Here is a 22,802-nt window from a genome sequence, read left to right as displayed (position 1 = left end):
CACTCCTGATAAGCCTGATAAGCTGTTTGTATTGTGAATATTTTGGTTGCTTTATATAGTGAAGTACAAGAACCATAGCCTGTGAAGAGCTCCATCCCGGTCTGTGACACGTGGCCTGTCAAAATTATCCACCTCCGAAAGAATTATGCTTAATATGCTAGAAGCCAACATGGCAGAAACATTGGTGGTTCCCTGTGGGATTCAGCCTCGTCACCATAGAAAACTGAGTTCAGCTCGGGGGAAGGCAGGGTGAATACTGAAGGTGTTACTGCGGTTAGATGTAGGGTGTGGACTGTAAATGACAGGAAGGAAGAGGCCGTGGTGTCAGAGCCGTTAGCATATGTGCCAGATGCATCACTGTGAGAATTACATGCTGGAAGCATCACCTTGCAATGCGCTGGTGTCACTCTCGTTCCCACGCCGGTGCTGGGAGGCATTGGCCCTCTATCAGTCTGCAAGCTGCAGCGAAACGTCCGCATGCAGATAAAGGGAGTCCGTGAAGCCTGGTTATTAATTTGGGCTGTACAGCTTACCAACTTCTTTCCGTAGCTAAGGCAGGGTAGATTAGCCACGCATGGATTGTCCTTAGCCCCAGTGAAAGCACAAAGAGCTTCTGGATATTACAAAATGGACGTAACCGGTCATATGGCAGAGGGGGCGCATTGTGAAATAATCCATCCATTTTCTGAAACTGCTGATCCTCTTCAGCAGTTGCAGCGGGTCTGGAACCTATGGGTGCAGCGCAGGGAACATCTTTACTGGGTAGCACTTTTATGTTATTACCGTAGGGTGAATTTTCCCATTAATATTATTGCATATCAGTTTAAATAATGAAGCGCGTTGAATTTTTTTTTTCCAGTTGACACATTTGCTCCTACAGCATACGCTGCTCCACCACATACCATCATTCGTTTTTCTTGTAAGAAGGAGCCATTGTGCTAGCTGATAAGTAACTACATAAATGAAAGCTTTTCTTCAGTAATACCACGAGTTCCTAATCAGCATTAGCGGTCAAAGCTGATGTGGTGTGACAAGCTTCAGTAGCCGACTTCAGGTCTCGGACAATGTGCACTGGGGTGGTGAGGGTTTGGGCCGGTGAAGCTTCCCCCATGAAAAAAGCATGAAAAAAGCCATATAAATTGGTGAATAAACACAGAGAATGAGAGTGTTGTCGAGCAATGCACTACTGTCCCCATAACCCCCCCCCCCCCCTCCTCCCCAAAACCACCACGCAGGTCACAAGTACACTCGGAAAGCAGATGCGAAGCGGAACTTTCTTTTTTCGAATATCACCGTTCTAACGCTTCTCTTGCTCCTCGGCGTGAGGGAACTCGCTGCTTCTTTCCTGCCTTCTGCAACAACAAGCCTCAGCTCTCCTTAGCACACCTTTGACCCAAAATGATGCTGTGTAACTCTACGATTTCACAATCCCAGTACAGGCACCATGCCGGTTTTACGTCTCATAAGTGAAAATGGTGACAAATTTCAATTAAACGACTTTTGGGCACGAGACTGTGCATTAAATTTGTGTTAAATGCTAAAAGAAATAATAATGCTTACAAAGCAGACTGATGTATCGAGGTAGTCAGTCACCCTCCTTACTGAAGCCTTTAAGTCTCTGAACAAATAAACAAAAAAGTTCAAACTTATGTAGCCCATAATAATATGGTGAGATCTTTAATACACTAATGTAAACTTAAACATCCAGTAGGTGAACCTATACAAAAACAAACGCAAGAGCATGTAGGTGGCACTAACATTACAATAAGTTCATTGTATCAGACATATTTGCCATTTTAGCACAAAAATAATTCAAACAGTGAATTAATTTAATAGGGCATCTTGATTGTGCAAAACCAGATAATCGATTTAAAAAGGAAAAAAATGTATTACAAATATGCCCCATTTTGATCAATTTCACTGTAGCGTAAACTGAAAAAAGATTAAAGTTCAGAAAAGGCCTAATAATAAATTAACAGGAAGCCTTTGAGAAACCGGCAAACGCACAACGGAAAATGACGTTCCTCACTATGACATAGATGCCGATTCATTGCAGGAGGTGAGAAAAAATCTGCAAAACTGCCAAATGAGTCCGTTGTGGTTAACAAATGACCCGAACAATGTAGGTTTATCATTCAGCTGGTGTCAGTGAACACATTTCAGAGGAAGAAGGTATCTGTAATGTTCAGCTTTGTCTATCACACATAAAAGGCAAGTTATTTTATAACAGTTCTACACAAAGAAAAGTTCATCAGCAGAAACAGGATACCGTCACTGGATCGGCTCTGCTTGTTGAACCAGCCTAATACTTTCCCTGCAAATCAAGATGAGCACCACTGCCAGCAATGTAAGATCTCAAACACTGCATAACTGGAACACTCGAGTCAACCTATACTGGTCAAGTCCATTGGAAACCATATGAAACCAGTTACAGTAGCTGAGTGGATTGTGTGACTGAAGGAACAATTGCAAGCTTCACTTTGTGTTTTGCTTTGATTTTCATATCAGAAATCATTAGAAATTAGCATTATTCAAAAACACTCCATACTAGGGTGGAGTCCTTTCTCCCCCAACATACTGATAACACCCATGATCTCTTGGCTTCACCAGTAAATGTGGGATTGCCAGTCAAGCACTTCTAGCAGCCTGAACACCATGAAGGATGACTGAGCTCATTCAGATTCGATTGGTTCCACTGTGTTTCAATACTAGGGCTGCAGGCTGAACATGTTGAACTCTACCAATGCTGCTAACGGAGCTTGACGTCGCCAACTATGAAAATATCTTATCAGTTTTCTGTCACTCTTCTTTGTCACGTGACCTGGACTGACTGAGCTCGTTCAGGAAATGGTCAGGCGGCTCCGCATCAGATATGACAGGGCGCGGTCAACGCCGGCCTCTTCACGGCGACACGCGCACAACCCCAGATATGCCGTGAGAGTCGATTCAGGAAACGACAACATCGCCATCTGCGAAAATGATATCGATTTGGAGTTTCCTGTATTCGGCAAACATCAGCAGAAGAGGATGACAGCGAAAAGAAGTGCAGCAGTCAGTTTACCGAGTAAGAAAATGGAAAGTAAGAGGAAATGGAGGCATTATAACTTAAAGGAGGAATGGAGGCATCCTGAGTTGTGACATTACGGTGAACTGTGGTAGAATGTATATGCAGACACAGCACAGATGAATGGACTAACCCTTTTTATAGATTTACAACATTAAATTGTCCAGCACACCCCCCTTCTCATTAAATGATGGTGGGCTTTACGAATAGGACCATGCAGAGACAGACAGACTCAAGTTGGTTCATGATGATTCATTGTGATTCACCACAATTCTTTATGACCAATGTTCAGAGGCCATTTCAGAACCTCCAGTCCAAGTCAGGTTCCATTACAGATCATGTCCTGCTGTCCTCACTGCTTGATCTTCTCCACATTGTCTATAGATCCCGTGGGGTCCAGCTTGTAGAGCATGAAGTGCCCCTGCACCTGGGCGGCGCTCAGCTGGGGCTCCACCCCCAAGGCGAGCTCTGCAAATCGCTCCGCCTCAGCCAAAGGCTCGCTGGGATAGAACCGGCAGAACATCTGGTTCAGCTGCCAGCGAGTGCAGTGACCCACGTACTGCTTGAGATCCACCCGCCCGGGCCGGATCAATGCCGAGTCCAGTCTGTGAGGGGGGAGGGTTTGAGGAGTTGGCCAGAATTAAAATAATTCAACTTTCTAGAAGCATCAAAGAACATTACATGAACTGTATAGTGTAAGCACGACTAAGTTATTTGCGGCCAACAGGAATTACGTAAATGTACCGGTCAATGAAGTTGGTGGTCATGAAGACGATCCTGGCTTCCGAGGAGGCCACACCATCCAGGGCGTTGAGGAGGCCGCTGAACGTGAGTCTGCCCATGCCCTGATAGGCCAAGGGGTCTGGGAGGGGGGACGAAGACCCACAACATTTAGTTAGGACCAACTGTCCAATCACAGCCCAGCTCCCATGAGGAAACACAGTATAACCTCAGTATAATCGGTGCCTGTACGTCCTGCTGGCTGGAACCTAGTGTAGTCAGGGGTGGATTAATGCAAAAGCTATATCAGTGGTTCCCAAATGGCGCGGAGATGATTTTATGAATATGCTAAAAGAATTTTTGTTTCTTTTCTGTTGGAAATTTCCCCTTCCCCACACTGGGCAAAATTAATAGACTAAAAGGGGTCACAAGACGTAACTAATGTTTTCTGGGGGGGGTCACTAAACAAAAAGTTTGATAACAACTGCACTATCCCCATGCTGCACTGATTAGCGAATTATTGATGTTCCTTTGTATTTTTTATTCTCTCACATTTCAGCCTAGGGCCCCCACAGAAGTGAATCCACCCCTGAGTGTATTGGAGTTATATCTTGCACCCTGGCAGTATAGGCAGCCCCTAGACCCGCCCCTAGGCCCGCCTACTCTCGGTGGGCAGCAGCTCGCGGCTGACAAAAGCGGCGTCCACATCCTCCAGCAGGATGATGCTCTGCTGAGGGGCCACACTCAGCAAGTGGTTCAGACGGTCGTCAGACAGGCTTCGGTCACTCAGGCTCATCAGACAGATACTGTAGCCCAGTTCACCAGCCAGCGCTGTTCTGAAGGACAACAAAGAGTTTACTGATCCTTGGATGTCCAGGTCCTATTGTCTATTCCTCACGCTGATCCTCGAGGTCAAGTTTCTATTGGCTATTCCTTACGCTGATCCCCGAGCTCCAGTTCCTACTGGCTAGTCCTCACGCTAATTCTCAAGGTCCAGTTCCTATTAGCTATTCCTCACGCTGACCCTCGAGGTCCAGTTCCTATTGGCTATTCCTCATGCTGATCCTCGAGCCCCAGTTCCTATTGGCTATTCCTTACGCTGATCCCCGAGCTCCAGTTCCTACTGGCTAGTCCTCACGCTAATTCTCAAGGTCCAGTTCCTATTAGCTATTCCTCACGCTGACCCTCGAGGTCCAGTTCCTATTGGCTATTCCTCATGCTGATCCTCGAGCCCCAGTTCCTATTGGCTATTCCTCACGTCTACTTTATGTCAGGTAGCAATGAGCCAGAGAATCCTCTTTACAATGATCCAGAGTCTGCATTTCATCAATTGCCTAATTCCATTTTAATTTAGCTTGGAGATGTGCCATTTTTTACTGGAATAGACCATCAAAAATGGGCATCAGCATTTTCAGTAGACTAACGCGGGGGCCGGTAATAGAGCCGGAAAATCATTAATCACTATTCTCAGAAATCTGTCAGTGTTGCGTAAACATCCTGCTTCGTCAATAGCCATATTAAATATGCTCGTACAGTAGTGCTACTCCAGATATTCCAAAATTTCAAATATAAAAATGATTCAAGAAGAAAAAACTGCATTCAAATTGTTAATAACTGGAAGTTACCCGTTTACTGTAGCACTAGAAAATTCATGTGCAGTTCATATTGTGACCATGGCATAGCACCAGTACAGCTGTTCTCATAAGTAACACTTGTATAATGCATGGGTAAGTATGTAAACAGAAAACATGGCAGGTATGAGTCAGAATTGTTCTCCTAGCACTGTTACAGAGTGGCACCAAAAAGTTGGCAGTGATAATGTTCTTCAAAAACTGAATATTGAAGAAAAAAAATTCACCAAATTTTTTGCGACAACAATACATAAAGTTTTTGTTTTAAAAACATGTCAAAACAAGGGCAGCACACAGCCCGGCCAGACCATGTGGGACCCGACTACAGACTAGGCTCTCACATGAAGCTGCTCTTCCCACATCCTGGAGGCCCGTAGAGCAGGTAGCCCCGTCTGTATGGGATACCTGAGTAAAGACACAACACAATGAGGAAAGACAGACACCGCGACCTCTGACCCAGACACCCAGAGGTCGGGCACACGCGAGCGCCACACCTCGTTCGATGTACCACTTTGGGTGATCGATGAACTCCTTCACGTCGTCTACGATGCGCTCGGCCACGCCACGTTCCAGCACTACGGAGCTCAGCGGTCTACGCCGCCGAGGGAACCCAAAAGGCCTCCACTCGGCACCCATGGCGGTGTACATGACTGTCCGGCCCTCCTCCTGTTTCAGCGCCAGCTCCCTTGCTGAGAAGCCAAGGAGACAATCAGGCATCAATGTCTATCCACCCCTAGAGACCACCTTCAGCGGGGGGCTCAGTCTGGTACAACGAGACCCACCCCTTGGTAACAAGTTATTGTCCTGATCTGAGTGGTCCATTCACCATTACCCTAATCGAATGCATTCTTAACAGTTCCTATGATAAAGTACAGAAGAGAGTTCCCTATTGTTTAGGCAGCAAACAATTGGTTGTCCTTAAAGGGTACATCGATGAACACCACAGCTTATTAATTTAAAGAGACACCTATCCTTTCCCAGTTTACTCAGTTTAATTGAGTTATAGAGGAATTGTATTTAAATGAATTGTACATGCAGTTTGAGAATTTATTCCAAATAAAGATGAATATTTACTTACTACAAATATGCCAGGATCTATATATAGACATGCTTTAAAAGGAGAATGTTCAGGCCATTTAAGACATTTTAAAGCATATAATGAAATAACCAAACTCAAAAGGTGTACATGTGATATACCTTCCTGAAGGATGTTGAAGAAAACATCCCGGTCCCTCCCCAGGGCGGTGAAAGTCACAGACTCCCAGGGCGTGCCTGTGTTCAGGTTCAGCATCTGCTTTTCCCTGGTTCTCTCTACCCTGATCCATTTGTGCTTGTACCTGATGCAGGACAGTGGGGGCCTCTACAGTTAAGCAGCTGCGACCACAAATATTAGATACACAAATACCAACACACAGTTCACATCGGGAAATGCTGATACCGCGGCATCAAAAAAAAAAAGAATCATCCTCGACGGTTTAGAACGGTTCCCTTCTTACGGACACGTCCCCCTCACCAGATGATATGGTTCCCGGGACTGGGGTGGAAGTCAAACTGCGTGTGGATACGCCCACTCTCATGCTGCATGTAAGACGTCTCCACGCTGAGGTGCTGCGTGTGCCGCGCGTGCTTGGTGATCCAGTTCAATAGCCAATGGTAGCTCTTGTCACGACTGGGCACCTCCAAGGTAATCATGTAGTGACGCCGAAAGAAAACCATCCCCACCTGAGCCCCCTTCCTGGCCAAAGCGAGTGCCGTACCCACACCAACCAAGCCAAAGCCAGCCCCGAAGTAGGGGTTGTCCTTCAGAGCCCCCAGAAAATCCGCTAAAGGCATGGCAAGATTGCCAAGGAATCAAAGACACAACTCAGAGATCCAGTTTAAAAAACAACCTTAACGTCAAACGCAGGAGAGAGTCCAAAGCATATTCTGAATTGGTATCTTCTACGATCTCCACGTGGCATGTGTTTATACGATCCCTACGTTGTGTCGTTCAGATATTTAGATAATCTACAGAATGTGTTGTTCACGTACCGATTTCGCTTTGGTAACTATAGTGTTATGGTCCCTGCGATTCTTACGTCTAGCTAGGAGACTTAACGTGGTTGAATACGTTGTCTTCATCACCAGTGACATTGCTGCAAAAGCTATTCGAAACAACGACAGTCTTCAGAACTCCAATACAGCGCAGCCGGCATCTTTCACATTCAATCGGAGTCATGTGGCGACCTCTATTGTACTTCCGGTGTTCTGCAGCCAAGGTCCTCCGTCTCCTACACTGACGACTCAATAGTTCCTAGGTTTCAATAAGCGTAATTGAATACTAGCACCTGCCTTTATGCTATTTAGAATATTTTTGATTGTGCAAAACATCGACTTAGTACTAATTATTCTAACTCAAATATTTAATATTTCTTAAGTCTTTCGTAAATTGATAAATAAATTAAAACTATCATTCTGGTTTCGAATATGAGTAATTACAGTTATGTTTTCAGACGTATAACTGTTGCGATGTTACGTGATAGTAAATCCTCCTGAATGTGACTATTATGTGACGTCTATATTCTGCCACTGAACAAGTACCCATTAACCAAGTAAACAGTGGTGAAAGAGCGGGGACTATAAAAATAGTTGTTTAGTTATCTTGGGAAATATATAGTTTTCCCTTAACGTAAACAATTTTCATGACGATGGCAGGTATGGAAAATGGATGGATGGTGCAACAAACAGAATTAACTTTCTGTGATGAGGTGTTTACCACGCTGACTTCCGTCAGCTGAAAATACCTACAGCATGCAGCCTAACAGGTCACTACCACCACCTAGTGGTTAGAGTAACTATCAGCACTTAAAATGCTATCCAAAGCACAGTATGTCAAATGTTGATTATCTTCATCCAGCTCTTCGTTTCACGTAAAGATTAAGTTCGAGTTAGATCTTTGTCACGTGATAAAGTCGTGCCTCTAAAATGTTGGGATGAACCCAGTAATCAATTAATAGTCAGTCCTGGATTATCTGTTATACATTCAGCTGCTACAGAACAACCACCAGCTGCAGCCCCTTGTGAAATTTAATCTTGTATGGTACCTTCAGCGCCCCCCCCCCCCCCCCCCCCAAGGCAAGATAATTTATGTATCTCCCAAACCTGCCCCCCTGCATGAAAAAAAACACCATTCACCCCTGTCATTTTTATTAGGAAATCTGGAACAATATATATAAATAATGATAAATTTAAAACTGATTTTATTAATTGCATTAGTACTGTATAAAGTTAGTGGTGCGCTATTTGATAGATTCCCCCACTCCCCCTACCTGAGGTCAGCCCAACCCCACACCCCTCCCCATCTCATACTTCTGATATGGTAGCTGCCTAGCTCACAATCTACAATCAATGGGTGGCTGCCCACGTCGTCCAGGCCTAAATCCAGGATTAAGCCGTGTCACAATACCACCACTCCGCATTGACACGGACTGACGTAGCCTAATACTGCATCCCACCCTTGGTCACTCAAGCATTTATAACCCCGCTAGGTTCTCCGAAGAACATCTGGAAAAGTAGGGCCGGATCCACACTGTCCAGCTGTGCCGTGACATTAACCGTCTGTGGCTCCACCGTTCCCGTTCAGGTGTTCTTAGAGGTATTTTTCCCAAACTCATTATTCTTACTCTACATCTACACCCTGACCAGTCTCTGAACCAGAGGGTTAAAGGCTTCACCTGATGAACATTCTTCAAACCCTGCAGATGGCAGCTGAAGAACATGGATGGGAAGCTAACCAGCAACAGAACATCAGACTACATTAAATCTGTGCTTAAGTCTCTATTTCTCAGATTTTTTTCAAAAATGTACATGATTTTTTACTCCAAACTCTCTTGTTGCATAGCTACAGAATATTTACAGTAAAGGATCTTATTCTGTATTCTTCTTCATTCTTTCAGCCCTGCACAAGAGGGACTTTACCTGCAGACGAGCAAGTGCGTTGGAAGGAGCCCACCTCTACAAGAGACCACATACAACTGTGGCCTTTGTGGCAGAGACGGTCACTCCTGCATTGGTGTCTTTAGCCACAATCAGCGTTGCTCCAGCTGAGCAGACAATCAGGAAACTTTGGATGCATCACCATGGTCAGCCCTGAGTGACAGAGGCCTATATAGAGCCACTGCTCCTCCGCATCGAAAGGAGCCAGCTGAGGTGTTTCGGGCATCTATGTAGGATGCCTCCTGGACGGCTCCCTGGGGAGGTTTCGGGCATGTCCAGTTGGGAGGAGGCCCCAGGGCAGACCCAGGACACACTGCTGAGATTATTTCACTCAGCTAGTCTGGGAACGTCTTGGTATTCCCCCCGGAGGAGCTGGAGGAGGTGGCTGGTGAGAGGGAGGACTGGGCATTTCTGCTTAGACCTCTGACCCCGTGACCCGACCCTGATGATGGATGGATGGATGGATGGATGGATGGATGGATGGGGTAAGGTTTTTGCCAACAAGGGAGCTGAAGCTAATTTTAAGGGGAGCTTAACCTCGTTAGTTAAAATAGACTAGAACTATTTTACCACTGGTTACATGCCCAACTGATAACAAAATCATCAATTGGGCATGTAACCAGTGTTTTGGGGAGGAGTTATACCCATATTTTTACCATGCGGTTACATTCCTGATTCTGATAAATATTTAGGATGACTGAAATGAACCAAAATGACTTTAAATGAACAATTAAGTAGAAATGTTGAACTTGTCTACTTCTCGCTGTATGAGTTTGCTGTGGTGTCTCATAGTGGTAGATTCAATGTAACAGAAAAACAACAGCACTTTCACATCTTGTGAAAGGTTAGAATATCTTGATTGAGTCATTTTGCTGAGATATATTAATCTCTACAATCTAACAATTTTTAAATTATTTTTATTTGAAAACAGAGATTAGATACATAGATACATGTATACAGAGAAATAACTGATCAGCTGTTAATGCAGGAATTCTCTGATAGGGTGGATGTCAGTGGATTCAGGTTCTGTGTCTAGAAGATTGTGGGTTCAAAACCCATGTCTGACAGAGACATCACATGACCTCTGGGCTCTTAAACAAGTGCCTTAACCCCAACAGCTCCAAGGATGTCGGGTGACCTCAGGCCTTCCTCACCTGTGTGATGCTTCAGACAAAAATGTCTGCTAAATAAATGAGTATAACATAATACCTTAGAGGTCGATATAAATAATATACAAGGAGCGCATAATAAAAGTATAAAATATTTAATATGAAAACACTAGCAGCAAAATGGATGTTTTATATAAAATCATTACGGTCAGATACCACACTCAGAAAAGGTGTTCAGTGCGTACCAGAGAATTCAAGGTTATTCTGGAATGTTGATGTTAAAGCACATAGTAATGCAGGATAACATGTGGATCGCTTTGGTGAAAAGTGAAAATGATGAGTAATAGAAAGCCAACGACTGATATTTAATTTTTCATGTCTTGCTAGTAAGCTAAGGTACCACATGATGGCGCCCATGAGCCAGACAGAACTGACCATTAGATGATACCCAGCACTACATGACAGGGACACTGGTTTTTAACTTGTGTCCTTAGTCAGTCAGTTTGGTTTCAGTTGTAGTAGTTGCAAAATCGTTATTTTTCTGCCATCTAGTGGCACACTGATTTAAATGATTTAAATTACACATCATAATTTTGAGTGCTCTAATTATATGCTTAAGCATCATAATTGATTATGTGAAGTACAATATACATATATTTCATAGCAGTATAGTGATCTCAACCAAATTAACCATCCCCCCAAAGGTATTAAATACTAGAGATTAGCAAAGTAGAAACCGATTCCCAAGACAATAAAACTGCGTTAAGCTCGCTAAACAGGCTGAACTCCTCAGTGCAATTTTTGGCGCACTAATACTTCGTAACCAACATTTAAATTTGCTGATTCGGTGGTATAAGAAGTGTCCATAGTGTGGATCCAGAAACAAATTCTCTGGTGGATTGAGGCCAGGTGAGAAGTCCACACCTCTCATTTGACCTCTCGTCTGAAGGTTAAGTTTAACGAGTCTCACTTCAGAAGTGCCATGACAACAACTGCTGGAATGTCTCATGTCATGGTCCATTAGATGTCCCGTCTCTTCTCGGCGATGTCATCTTTCTCCCGTAAGCCTGTTCACATTGTCTCATGCAAAATGTCACAACCGAAGCGCCATTAAATATTTAATACGTTTGTTACATCATAGGTTCTTTAAGCACTGCCATATACAGAAGTTTCCCTTATCTGTCCGCTTGGCCATAATTTGAAGGCTACTAATGTGGTCCCATCAACAAATAATGTCATTTTTTGCACGTGAAACTGGAATAAATAGCACAGCAATTCGCACATATACTGTATCTTAATAACAGATTCATAGAGACTTTTGTACAATGTCAGCCTAATAAATGTGTTTCTCCCGGTTGCAGACACGGCTGCTGGGATTTATCTGCCTCTCGGCCGCGTGTCACACTATGTTCGTTATCCTGACGTGAACAAACAGCGATGATGGTGGAATGGTGGTCCCATCTTTGGACAGCAGGTGGATATGACGATATCCTGGGCACGGAAGGATAAAATATTGTAAACGAACAAACAAACAAATAAATGAATAAATTGATGTGATCAAAGATAAACACTTTAGTTTAGCTACATTTACAGTCTGTGTGGCTGATGCTTCTTATGTCCTTGATCTTTAAATCTCCTTGGTTTGCATTATATGCACATGATGCCGTCTACATCATCTGTTTTATTAAATCACACACCGATGTCAGTCCTGCTTATATGGGACACCAGTTAGAAGCCAGGTTCATACTAACCTTGCTGAATGGAAGTGAAAGGGAGAGTGTACTGGCCAACAAAGTCATTCTTGGAGGTCTTGTCATAATCCTCGACTACGAAGCGCACCAGGGCGAGCTCGGGTGCGTGGATAGTGAACTGCAGAGTGTCGTTCCACACCGGGTTGAAGCCTGCCCAGGAGACAGCAGTCAGTGGCCCAGATATGAGAGCCCATGGCCCACGCATTGGCATGGCTTGTGTGGTGGACGAAGGTGAATGAAGGTGCCCCTGACCATTGTTGTCGATGTATTTGGTTTCCTGCTTCGCCTGGTCCACTGGCACACCATGGATCTCCACTCTCACCAGGGGGTCCACGATAGAGCCTTCCTTGATGTTCACTTTGGGAAGCTGCTGTCCACTGATCACCTGGGAAGGTGGACATGCACATGCACTTCAAGCCATTACCGGAGGAGTGGACCTTTCCGCACACTGGATCGATAGTCCACATGACATGTATGCTGCCAGAGTACTGGATTTTGCATGACTTATTGGATAAACAGCTATTGAATAGACGGATCCTATTTTCCCATACAACCCATTATTTTATTATTACATTGTAAGCAAAGAGCATATTTTTCTCAGGGGCCTGATCCAAGGACTGCTTTTGCAGTACCATTTATCCTTTACTGCTTAATAGAACTCTGGCTATACACATTAATATTGAAGAACAGGCAAGCCGTAAGCTCACAGAAGACAGAGAGTAACAAACATCCAAGTTCCTCTGATGTTCATCTAAACAATACAACAGGCAGAACAATAGCATTGAGTGTCGGGTCGTGCTGACAGGTGTGGAAGGGCCTCCGGCCGGCAGCACAGGCAGGCCTCTGTACCTGGACAGAGAGGCTGACAGGCCGATAGCCTTCGCGTTCGTGGGCGTTCTCCGGCTCATAGTGCCTCTCGCAGATCCTCATGAACTCGGGCTTCAGGATGTAGCCGCAGTGGCCATTCTGGCTGAAAAGGCCGTCGTTGAGGTCCATCTCCACTCCTGCCGTCTGGAAGTTCAGAGCGACTGGGGGGAAAACAGATTAGGCCAAAATGAAAGATTTTTGTGGTTGCGGCTCATGAAAATTCAGGGCCCAACGTCTATGTTTGTGAGCCTTAGCTATTACACTGTATTTATCTATACATTCAAAATTCAACTATTATACATAGTCTACTACCTTGACCAAAATAAGTAGTTTGATGTTGGATGGATGAATGAATATTACAATGTATGCATTACATGAATTAATTTCATTTCATTAATATAGGGACAGAAGTCCCTAAGTCAGGAAGGCCTTTACCTATTTGGCATCCCACGTTCCACATCTCCTGTGGGTTAAAATTAGACGAGTCTGTTCTCAGACCACTGGGGTACACTCTGCTGAGCTGCCTGGCATTGTGCTGCACAAACTCTACCCCTGGTGGACAAAGCGATACACGGTTACCACCGCAGACCAGCGCCAAATTCCACAGGCAACCACTACAGGTCCCCCTGTATTTATTTTTGGAAAAGTGGAAGCGCCGTGAGTACAGTCGCAGATTTCTTTGGCTTACCTGCCTCCTTGATGTACTTCCGGGCTTTGGACTCGGCGAAAGAGGAGATCTCGTAGAATTTGGAATAAAGGCGTGAATGCTTGAAACTACTGAAGTGGACACTCTTGCAGTACACCACACATTCAGACAGCTCCTTGGAGAGACGCTGCTTTGATTTCTGAGAAAGGAACATCACGCATGCCAAACGGGAAGCTCAAAATTAGCTTACTACTGCAACTCATGAATGATTGATGTGCGAGTGGGATGCAGCATAAAAGGGATTCGTCCTAATGCCGAAAGTTAGTATGTGATGACGCTGTACTACTGGAAAGATTTCAGATGGGAGTCACTTAGACGATTGCAGTATACTGCAGTGTAATTGTAAAAAATTACATTTTCAAGCTTGCAGTTCCTTGATTTACTGGCCCCAAACTAATCTTAAGAGAGCGTCTGATACCTTAACAGAAGGCTGTTTACATGGAAGTGGCACGGATCATAGCCTGCCAGTCAAGCTCCAGTCACTGTGGTGCCAAACTTATTAGCGATGCTATCAGGGCTCCCAGTCGACACCCGCCCTTTAGGAAACTTAATCCCCATCACTCCAAACGGACCAGGACTCAGAACTAGTGCCCACAGACACATGGGCCACCTTCGGGGTCAATTACACCAAGCCCTCTGGCAGCACTTGGCTACAGTTTGCGGCAGATGGCTTTACTGATAAAACAGAAGGACCAACCTGCTACCACTAGTTTACAAAGTGTTGTTGTCTTTGAAATGGACCCACCAAAAATGCCTATCATCAGCCACTACAACTGTTATTAAAAACATACAAAGAAAAATAGTCAATAATATGTAAAAATTCAGGGTCAATCTATTATTACAATTTCCAGGTTTTGGAAGGCTTATTTTCTTCCAAGAAAATTAGTATCAGTTACGCTCTTTAACAAGGAATGACCTTCTCACTCTGCCTGAACGCAGCCAGTGTATGCATGTATCTTTGATGAGGGATGAAAGATTACGCAATATGTGTCAGGCAGCGGTAAAAGATAGAAGACGATTCACCTTTACCTAGCTTGGTGACAATGGTGACCTTCTTTGAACAGGCCTAATTATTAGCTGGTTTGTCTTTCAAACCCAGAAATCAGCCGTGGATTGAAACCCCAAACTTGGAGACCATAATGAATAGCTTAAATGTCGCATTACATCAAGTTATGATGGAATCCCCAATGACGCCTTTAACAGAATGAGTTTGAAACCAGGGCTCCAGCAGACTGTATGCAAGCTGGGCATGTAGCATGATGCTGTATTTGAAGCATACAAGCCTTTCAATTTTATTGATGTGGTTGTTACACCTCAACGGACTTTAAGTGTCTAGAAGTTCCCAAAGTTCTGTCCCTAACCTTTCCCTTTCGCCGAATGCTCTCAGCATGTGGGTGGTCCTCGTCGATGTCAGCGACCTCGTCCTCGTCGCTCACCTCCCCCGTCATGGAGTCCTCTACTGCCCCATTCAGACTCGCCTCCAGTCCTCCGATCTTCTTCCCCTTCACCAATATCTTTCCCCTCAGCTCCTGTAAAGGGAATCGAGCAGAAATGGCATGGAATGGCGCCCTTTTCTGACATCACAAGAAAATATATTGGCATTCCTTAAGGATAATAGCATTTATTTGACTCATTTCCTGTTTAAATTAAACATTACAGGTTAGATCTTATTGCAAGATGCAGCTCACATAGCATTTCATCGATCTCCCTAAGTGCCTTTATGGGAAAATGGACAACGAATATCTAAATCACGGAAGCCTGCTTTCCAGATAACAGCTAAAGATAAGCTATCCAAACCTTTTATACTGTCCATCATTACCCAGCCATGTGATTAGTTGCTTGTCTTTATTACATATGAGAATGTTCATGGTTTTTAGCTTGTTTGTTATCCACGTATAACATTTGTAATAGACATCACGTTTATGCAGGGCCCTGCAGCCCCAAAGCCTGACATGACTGGTCCCCAGGACAAATAAGTTTAAGAAACACTGAACTAGTTCACATTCATCTCTTCCAGGCTTTTTATAAGCTGCTCTGAATCCAAAGTGAAATTTTTGATCATCAATTAAAATATGACTAGCGTCACCTCAGAAAACTCTTGCCATTTACTTTACTGATATATCGTCAAATCATCGGAGCACATCAACACTTAATTAACATAAGGCACATATGACAAAATCAAGATCATCATTCGAATTTTTCAAGGTACGGTTCTGAGACATCGTAACACATCGAATTTCATATCGCAATATGAGAGTTAATTTTTTGCCTAATATTGCTACTTCTGGTGCGTGAGCGTCGTTCACTCTCGCCAGGGTGAACGGCACTCATGTTCACCTTCATTGCTTGCAAACTGATTAGTTCAGTTCACCATTCACCAAAAGTTCATGCCCACTCACTGATTTCACCGCGGCTCGGCTGACATACAACCAGCGGCCTCACCTCAGGAGAAGGCAGCCTGTACTGATTCGGGCTGCCCACTGTACTCCTCAGCAGCTTGTCGTCCAGGATGTGGTTGAGGTGCTGGGCCATAACTCTCTGTTGCTCTAAACTGCAATGGTTCTCAATGGACAGTATGACGGGGTAGTCGGATATCTGTAAGAGGGGACAGTGTGCTTCACAAATGGGAGCTCATCATCTGAGGGAAAAACCCTAGGACAGGGATCTCCATCTCTGATGAGCCACACATACCGGGAACAAGTGAAGCTCATTAAAAGCCAGGTAGGATAGAAAACCTACTGGATAGTAGCTCTACAGGACCGGAGTTGGAGACACCTGCACTAACAGGTCATCTGTAACCCAGGTCACGCCGAAAACAGACAGCATGGAGGTTTACACGCTAACACTGGTGCTGTAGATGCTGCCGGAACCATCTACACCTCTGCCCCCTCACCTTGAAGGCGTAGTTCCCCAGTGCAGTGACAACGTCCTTGAAGAGGATCTTGGACGTGAAGGTGTGTCCATGGTACACGATGGGCTCCCCATTGGGTCCGTCCCAGCAGTCCACCTCTACGCAGCGACAGCCCCGCTTCAAGGCCCTACAGAAGCCAAACCAAGAGAAGCACCCATGTAGCCTTGTCCTTTACTTGAGTTCTAGAATGTTCTAATTCTTCCATCAGCAGGAGATCAAAAGAGCTCCTACCTGAAACAGCTACAATAGCAAACATTCAGTTAAAATCACCTTCATTAAAAATGACTAATAGTTAATTAACTAAGTATGTGGTCATGATCATTGATTGGAATGTGCATGGGTGAGCTGTGGTAATTACTGAATTAAGTAGAAGCATGCCTGTAAGTTTGTAGGCCAACGAGGGTTTAAGCAGAAAGTTTTGAAGAAAGAAAAGGAGAGGAGACTAGAGGAAAAAATGCAATAGTATAGTGCCTCATTAAATATGGTGCCCTACCGGATGTAGCCCTCCACACTGCTCTGGCCCCGTAGTTGGTCCTCCAGAAGGTAGGTGTTATGGGAGGAGGAGATGAAGTAGTGGCACAAAGGTTGGGTCATGTCCTGGTAGACACCCCGATGCTGAGGGTTGAAGATGGAGCCCTCTGGCGAGACCAGGTACATCAGAAAGCCATCGATGGACATGGCGTTGAGCATCTTGGCTGTTGACCAATTACACAACAATTAGATGACCAAAATATTATGATTTTTATGCACATATTCTTTTAGTTTAAAGAATCCCAGTTACTGCACATCCAAAAAATGTTGTGCAACTGATTACACTTTTTTTTTGGGTCCAATTCAAGCAAGTTGTCCAGCCTCACATATTAATGAGTCTTCAAATAAGTCACCTGGCATTAATCCTGATATAGTGAAGTGCCTTCCATAGCAATATAATTGATTGCCATCAGTACAGAAAACAAATAACTGTTGTCAGGGCCCATTTCAATATATCTAGTCAATACTTGCATTTCTTACTGTAACTAGCAGTAATTAGCTAATTATATGTGTTACTAGCTAATATATTCATCTACCATATTTTCAGTAATAATACAGTTCTCATATGGCTATATCCAAATACCATATTTACTGTAATATTGTAGGTCTCCGCCCCCTGTTCCCATACACAGTATACACTGTAAAAATGTATCATGCCAGTTTCTGAGGGCTCATAGCGCTCAATGAGCTCCAGGGCGCACTGCTGTCCTCCCAGGCCTTCCAGCTGCTCCTCGCACAGGAACTCCTCCAGGTCCTGCAGGGTCAGCTTCTGTCCATCTCTGGAGTACTGCTGGAATATCCTCAGCACGTCATCCCTCTGCGTGAGCATCTTGTAGAACAGCACAAATTCATCACCCTCCAGTGTGCCAGACCGGGAACGGTCTGCCATCTACAGACAGGAGACAGGAGACCTTCAGATCCTTACTGCGTTATTGGAAGTAAGCAGGGGAAACACTGCAATTTGGTCCCTGCCAATATTGTGGGAGGACCATGTGTGTTCAGGGGGGTGAAGGGGTCAGGGCTAATTGGGATCCCTACCAATGCTGAAACCAAATGTACACCTTTGTGCATTTTACATACTGTCTATGCAATATATATATATATTCTGTATTCAAACATTGGATTAGAATGAAATAATGTGAAACTTCTACTGGTTACAATCTATAAGGAGTTTTATAATTAAAATTGCATATTTGCATCTTTATATCTCTATAACCTTTTTTTATGTACTAAGAATACTTCATAACTTCGTAAGTCCTGAATTTATCAACTTGTAGCAGGAAAGGCTAATAAATGATTACTGAAACATCCACAAAAGAAAAGATAAACTTTACAAATTTTTTTTTTTTATTTTTTTTTTGGGGGGGGGGGGGGGGGTTCTTAAAGCTGTAAAAATCAAAAGCAATTACGATAGTATCCATGTTCACTTTTCTATATAGATTATGTTTCTATATAGATTACTATGGTTTTTGCCAGTGTAACTTATTTTCATTTACAAAGACTAATTGTGCTCCAGCTATGGCAAAACCTGCCATGTGATTATATACTTGTGTCGTCGTATACTTGTGGAAGTGAGAGACTGATTGGACAGAAAACCAGGAAATGCCCGGAAACGCAACTGTGAAAAGGCGGCGAGCGTGGTCCTCGTTCATGTCCACGTTCATCATCTTGAGTAGATCCTGCACCTCTTTAAAGTTCATTCTTCCATCCCTGTTTTTGTCTGCCTTCTTGAACCAGTCACAGATCCACCTAGAAGCTCACTTAAGGCAAATGACTGTTGTTAATCATGTAAAACCATCTGAAACATAAACTCCTCACACACGTATTTCTTCAGTTATTCTTCTACATGTTAAAACTAAGGGACCGGGTTCTTTTCGCCACGATGTCTATCCATGAACTTTAGAACTAAGCACTTAATAGGTACCATATATCTGTGACTGAAAGGTTGCCGGTTAAAATCCTAGGACTAGCAGACTGATGCCGCCATCGGACCCCTAAGCAAGTTCCTTAACCCTCTGATAGGGGCATTGCACATTGGCTGATCCTGCATTCAGACCCCAAACTTTGCTCTCACCTGTGTGTGTAGGTCTCACAGCAAAGCAAGATGCCATATACACTTGTGCAAATGGCAAATAAAGCATCACCTTTGAATAATAAGGCTTCTGCAGATTTAAGAACGAATGAACTACTCAGTGGACCTAAGTCAGGGGTGGCCAATCTTATCCAGAAAGGGCCGGTGTATATGTGGATTTTCGCTGCAACTCCCTAATTAGATTACTAATTAGAGGACTGATTAGATGAAGAGTCCTCACACCTGGGTTTGAACAGCTGACCTAAAGGTTATCCCAAAAACCCTCATACACACTGGCCCTTTGCGGATATGATTGCCCACCCCTGAAATATATGGTAAAAGTTCTACCCTATGAAGAGTGTCTCAGGTGATGAATGCAGTGAAGGATACTGGTCAAGCTTCTCCCGCTGGCCCATGTTTTCCACATTCTCGATTAACTTCCTCATGCCCTTGATCCAGGACTGAGCCTCCTCTGCTGACTCAGCCACCAGGTCCAGGTTGCCGCGACGCCCACGGAAGACGAGCGTGAAGCAGCGGTCGGCAGGGAACTCGTCGGCGATGCTCAGCAGTACTTCTGATTGGTGTCCCTCTCTCACTGCCTCCACGTCACTCACAGAAACTAGGAAGGGAGCAGGGAAGATTGCCAATAATGGCTATTGGTAACCTCATGAGTCCCAGTTCCGTATAAGGATCTTTCTAGAATATTTCAAATCTGCCTTGAATGGCGGAAAGCAGGAACTACGCACATGTAGAGTGGGCGTTCCCAGCCTTCTTGGACTTGTACCAGATGGTCATGCAATCCTCCTGCAGCTTGAAGTAGCGCTGCTTCTTCCACGTCCGTGACTTGATCTTCCTCATGACTGTCCCCACGATCATGGACTGCAGGTTGTCATCTCCCTGGATACCTGACAAATTGGTGTGAAAACACTATTATGACCTCATCTTTTCCCATTATTATTTTTTGAATGATCTGTATGAGCTGCTCTATAGATAACCGAACAATGTCATTTGATGGATCTCCGCCAAACAAACTTACGTAGGCTGCTTTGAGTTGAGGCCATTTGTTGTTTGGTCACACTTCTGGCATTTGCTATAGACAAAATAATAGCAGCACTGTTAAGCTAAATGTAAACAAACTCTAAACAAACACTAGCGTCACGTTAGCATCAGAAATCCACAACTGGCCTCATCCCATCCAGACTTCTACCCCAGCTTGGTGCCCTGTGCTACTTGGGGTAGATTCCAGGTCTCCCTGCAACCATAACCAGGATAAGCAGTTAGAGGATGAACAGATGCATGGATGGATGGATGGATGGATGGATATTCTTAGCCCGAGAGAAAACTGTCCAGTCTTGTATCATATGGTCTATGTGACTTTTCTGGTGTGAAGTCTTTAGTTGTTCCTCACATATACATTTCCCCATATATATTTATAAGTTTGTCCTGCTGCAAAGGAATTTTGTCCACTTTGATGGACACCTATGGGAATGCTGTCCACTGACCACTAACAGCAGTGTTGTGGTGACCCGATGTGTATTTGGGCGGTGGCTACCGCAGCCTTATTCTCGCCTGCCTGATCTAATCTAAACAAGCTGTGCTGGCTGCCTGAACACCGCCTAAACAAATCACGAGTCATTATCTCTGTGCTCTGACTGCTGGCTCATGACCGCTAACGTCTGGACAAGGCCATGCCTTCCTGCTTTCACGTTTATTGGATCTGGATCATCTCCCCCCTGATTCTCATCGGCAGGCATTCTCGGAAACTGAAGGATGGGCTAAAAAAAGGAATCACAGGCAAGCTCTTTTCCTCCTGTAGGGAGTGACCACTTTGTCCCCGGTCTCAGTCGGCCTGCTTTAGGAGGAGGGCTGACTTTAATGGCTGTATCACTCTCTTCTTTTCATTTCTTCTCCATCTTTATGCATGTGTTTTTCTAGTCGTTGTAGCAGCTAATTAGAAAGCAAGAAATCGATAACTCCTCTGTGAATCTTTCATGCCCCTCTTTAACAAAACTGAAATGTATTTCACTGTCTCATGGAATACTATAACCTTTTTCAAAATAAATTTACACACAAACAATCTGCTAAATTGAAAAAAATGTGAAAATACCATAAAGCACGCAGCAAATGATTTCCATTTGTGAACACAGGCCACATTAAATCATCGCCCAAAATGTTTTTTGCTTACATCCTTGGAAAAGTCCATCACTAAACATCCTTGCTTTGACTACACAACCAGACATGAACAAAAAAAGAAGCAATCCTGTCCCAAGCAGATACAGACACTGTCTCCATAAAGGCCTTTTCACAAGGAGCTGCTCCTGGGACTTAGAGCCATGTGCTCCGACCCTTTCTGTCCCTTCATAAAGGATCCAGACCAGAGGCAAATCCTGCTGTCAGCTGACATCACGTCTGAAAAAGAGGGACTCAGTCCCTCTGCCAGGAAAACAGCACACGAAGCCTAGTAAGGATGTTTATTCACAAAAGCTTCATTGCTGTAAAGCTGAAATAGGCCACTTTATAAACACATGTAGCATCAGCAAGACAAGAGACACCTGTGCCCTTATCACAGGTGTCCTGAGTTCCAGGAAAGAGAAACAGTTTATCTTTCATGATAAAAATAAGCAAAAATGTTTAAGCTAAATACTTCCCCTGTCTGTGTTAGATAAGCAGCAGGAAGATTGATGGATGGATGGATGGATGGGTCGTATCTCGAAGGTTCTTGCCTGTTTTCATACAGTGATTCACAAACTTATTTAAAATCCATGTTTGACTTATTATGCCAAACAAACAGCATGACAAGACCAGTGAAAAAATACAAGCACGGCAACCATTAACTGCCTGACACCTAAAGGCTAATCAAAGATGTGATCAAGCAACCTCCTTAGCCATTCTAATAATGAAAAAAAATGACAACCTTAGCAAGCAGCCTCATGCGCCATGCACTACTGTCAAAGTTCCTATTACATTCTGCGGACAATCTTCACATTGGACATAAGCCCTGGAAACCGATGCTGGTTATAGCTTATCACACCTACCGCTGTCACACTCACCTGCGCTGCGACGCACAACCGCGACTCGTAGAGACAGGATGGGGACTGAGACCTTAGTGCACCACCCATGTGACAGGACACTGAGAAATCTCAGGGTGGGGAGGGCAGGAGACACTCACCGGCTGGAAGTACATTCCCCACGTCCGTGCTGCTGTGGAGCTGTAGGGTCCGGGAGTGGCGCAGGAGAGGCAGCCCAGTGTGCAGCACAGGCTGAGCGCCCCCCTCTCCACTGGGCTCAGTCCAACAGGCTGCTGGCGCTCTGGGAAAGCCGATCCTCAGCGACAGCACTCCTTCACTCTCACGCGGTCGGCCTCCTCCTCCTCCTCATCTCTATCTCTCTCTCTCTCTCTCACGTCCTTGTCTGACTTTTGACTCGTCCCCCCATATTCTTCACTTTCCATTCTCACCATTTGCAT

The 22,802-nt window shown here is 44.4% G+C and overlaps 2 protein-coding genes across 3 annotated transcripts; both read right to left on the bottom strand.

Moving 5' to 3' along the window:
* Positions 1 to 3,184: 3,184 nt before the first annotated feature.
* On the bottom strand, positions 3,185 to 7,680 carry LOC125709453 (mitochondrial chaperone BCS1). 2 transcript variants are annotated; one of them, XM_048977905.1, is made up of 7 exons: positions 6,929 to 7,680; positions 6,613 to 6,752; positions 5,910 to 6,104; positions 5,757 to 5,820; positions 4,448 to 4,620; positions 3,809 to 3,926; positions 3,185 to 3,669 (listed from the first exon to the last, which is right to left on the bottom strand). In XM_048977905.1, the coding sequence occupies exons 1-7, from the start codon at positions 7,246 to 7,248 to the stop codon at positions 3,417 to 3,419; spliced, it is 1,263 nt and encodes a 420-aa protein (XP_048833862.1). In that variant the 5' UTR covers positions 7,249 to 7,680; the 3' UTR covers positions 3,185 to 3,416. The 2 variants fall into 2 exon arrangements, with proteins under 2 accessions (XP_048833862.1, XP_048833863.1); XM_048977906.1 differs by having other exon boundaries at positions 7,494 to 7,680.
* Positions 7,681 to 10,638: 2,958 nt separating this feature from the next.
* plcd4a (phospholipase C, delta 4a) lies at positions 10,639 to 22,683 on the bottom strand. Its single transcript, XM_048977904.1, has 16 exons — positions 22,506 to 22,683; positions 20,373 to 20,426; positions 20,083 to 20,241; positions 19,727 to 19,955; positions 18,885 to 19,014; positions 17,923 to 18,154; positions 17,228 to 17,429; positions 16,717 to 16,861; positions 16,266 to 16,418; positions 15,185 to 15,352; positions 13,806 to 13,962; positions 13,553 to 13,669; positions 13,100 to 13,278; positions 12,503 to 12,635; positions 12,251 to 12,400; positions 10,639 to 11,990 (listed from the first exon to the last, which is right to left on the bottom strand). The coding sequence occupies exons 2-16, from the start codon at positions 20,395 to 20,397 to the stop codon at positions 11,899 to 11,901; spliced, it is 2,271 nt and encodes a 756-aa protein (XP_048833861.1). The 5' UTR covers positions 20,398 to 20,426; positions 22,506 to 22,683; the 3' UTR covers positions 10,639 to 11,898.
* Between the last annotated feature and the right edge of the window lie 119 nt (positions 22,684 to 22,802).

This window comes from Brienomyrus brachyistius, chromosome 16, assembly GCF_023856365.1.
Source record: "Brienomyrus brachyistius isolate T26 chromosome 16, BBRACH_0.4, whole genome shotgun sequence".
In the NCBI taxonomy this organism is placed as follows: domain Eukaryota; kingdom Metazoa; phylum Chordata; class Actinopteri; order Osteoglossiformes; family Mormyridae; genus Brienomyrus; species Brienomyrus brachyistius.
The sequence above is the reverse complement of the archived record's forward strand: the minus strand, read 5'-3'. Positions and strand labels throughout refer to the sequence as shown.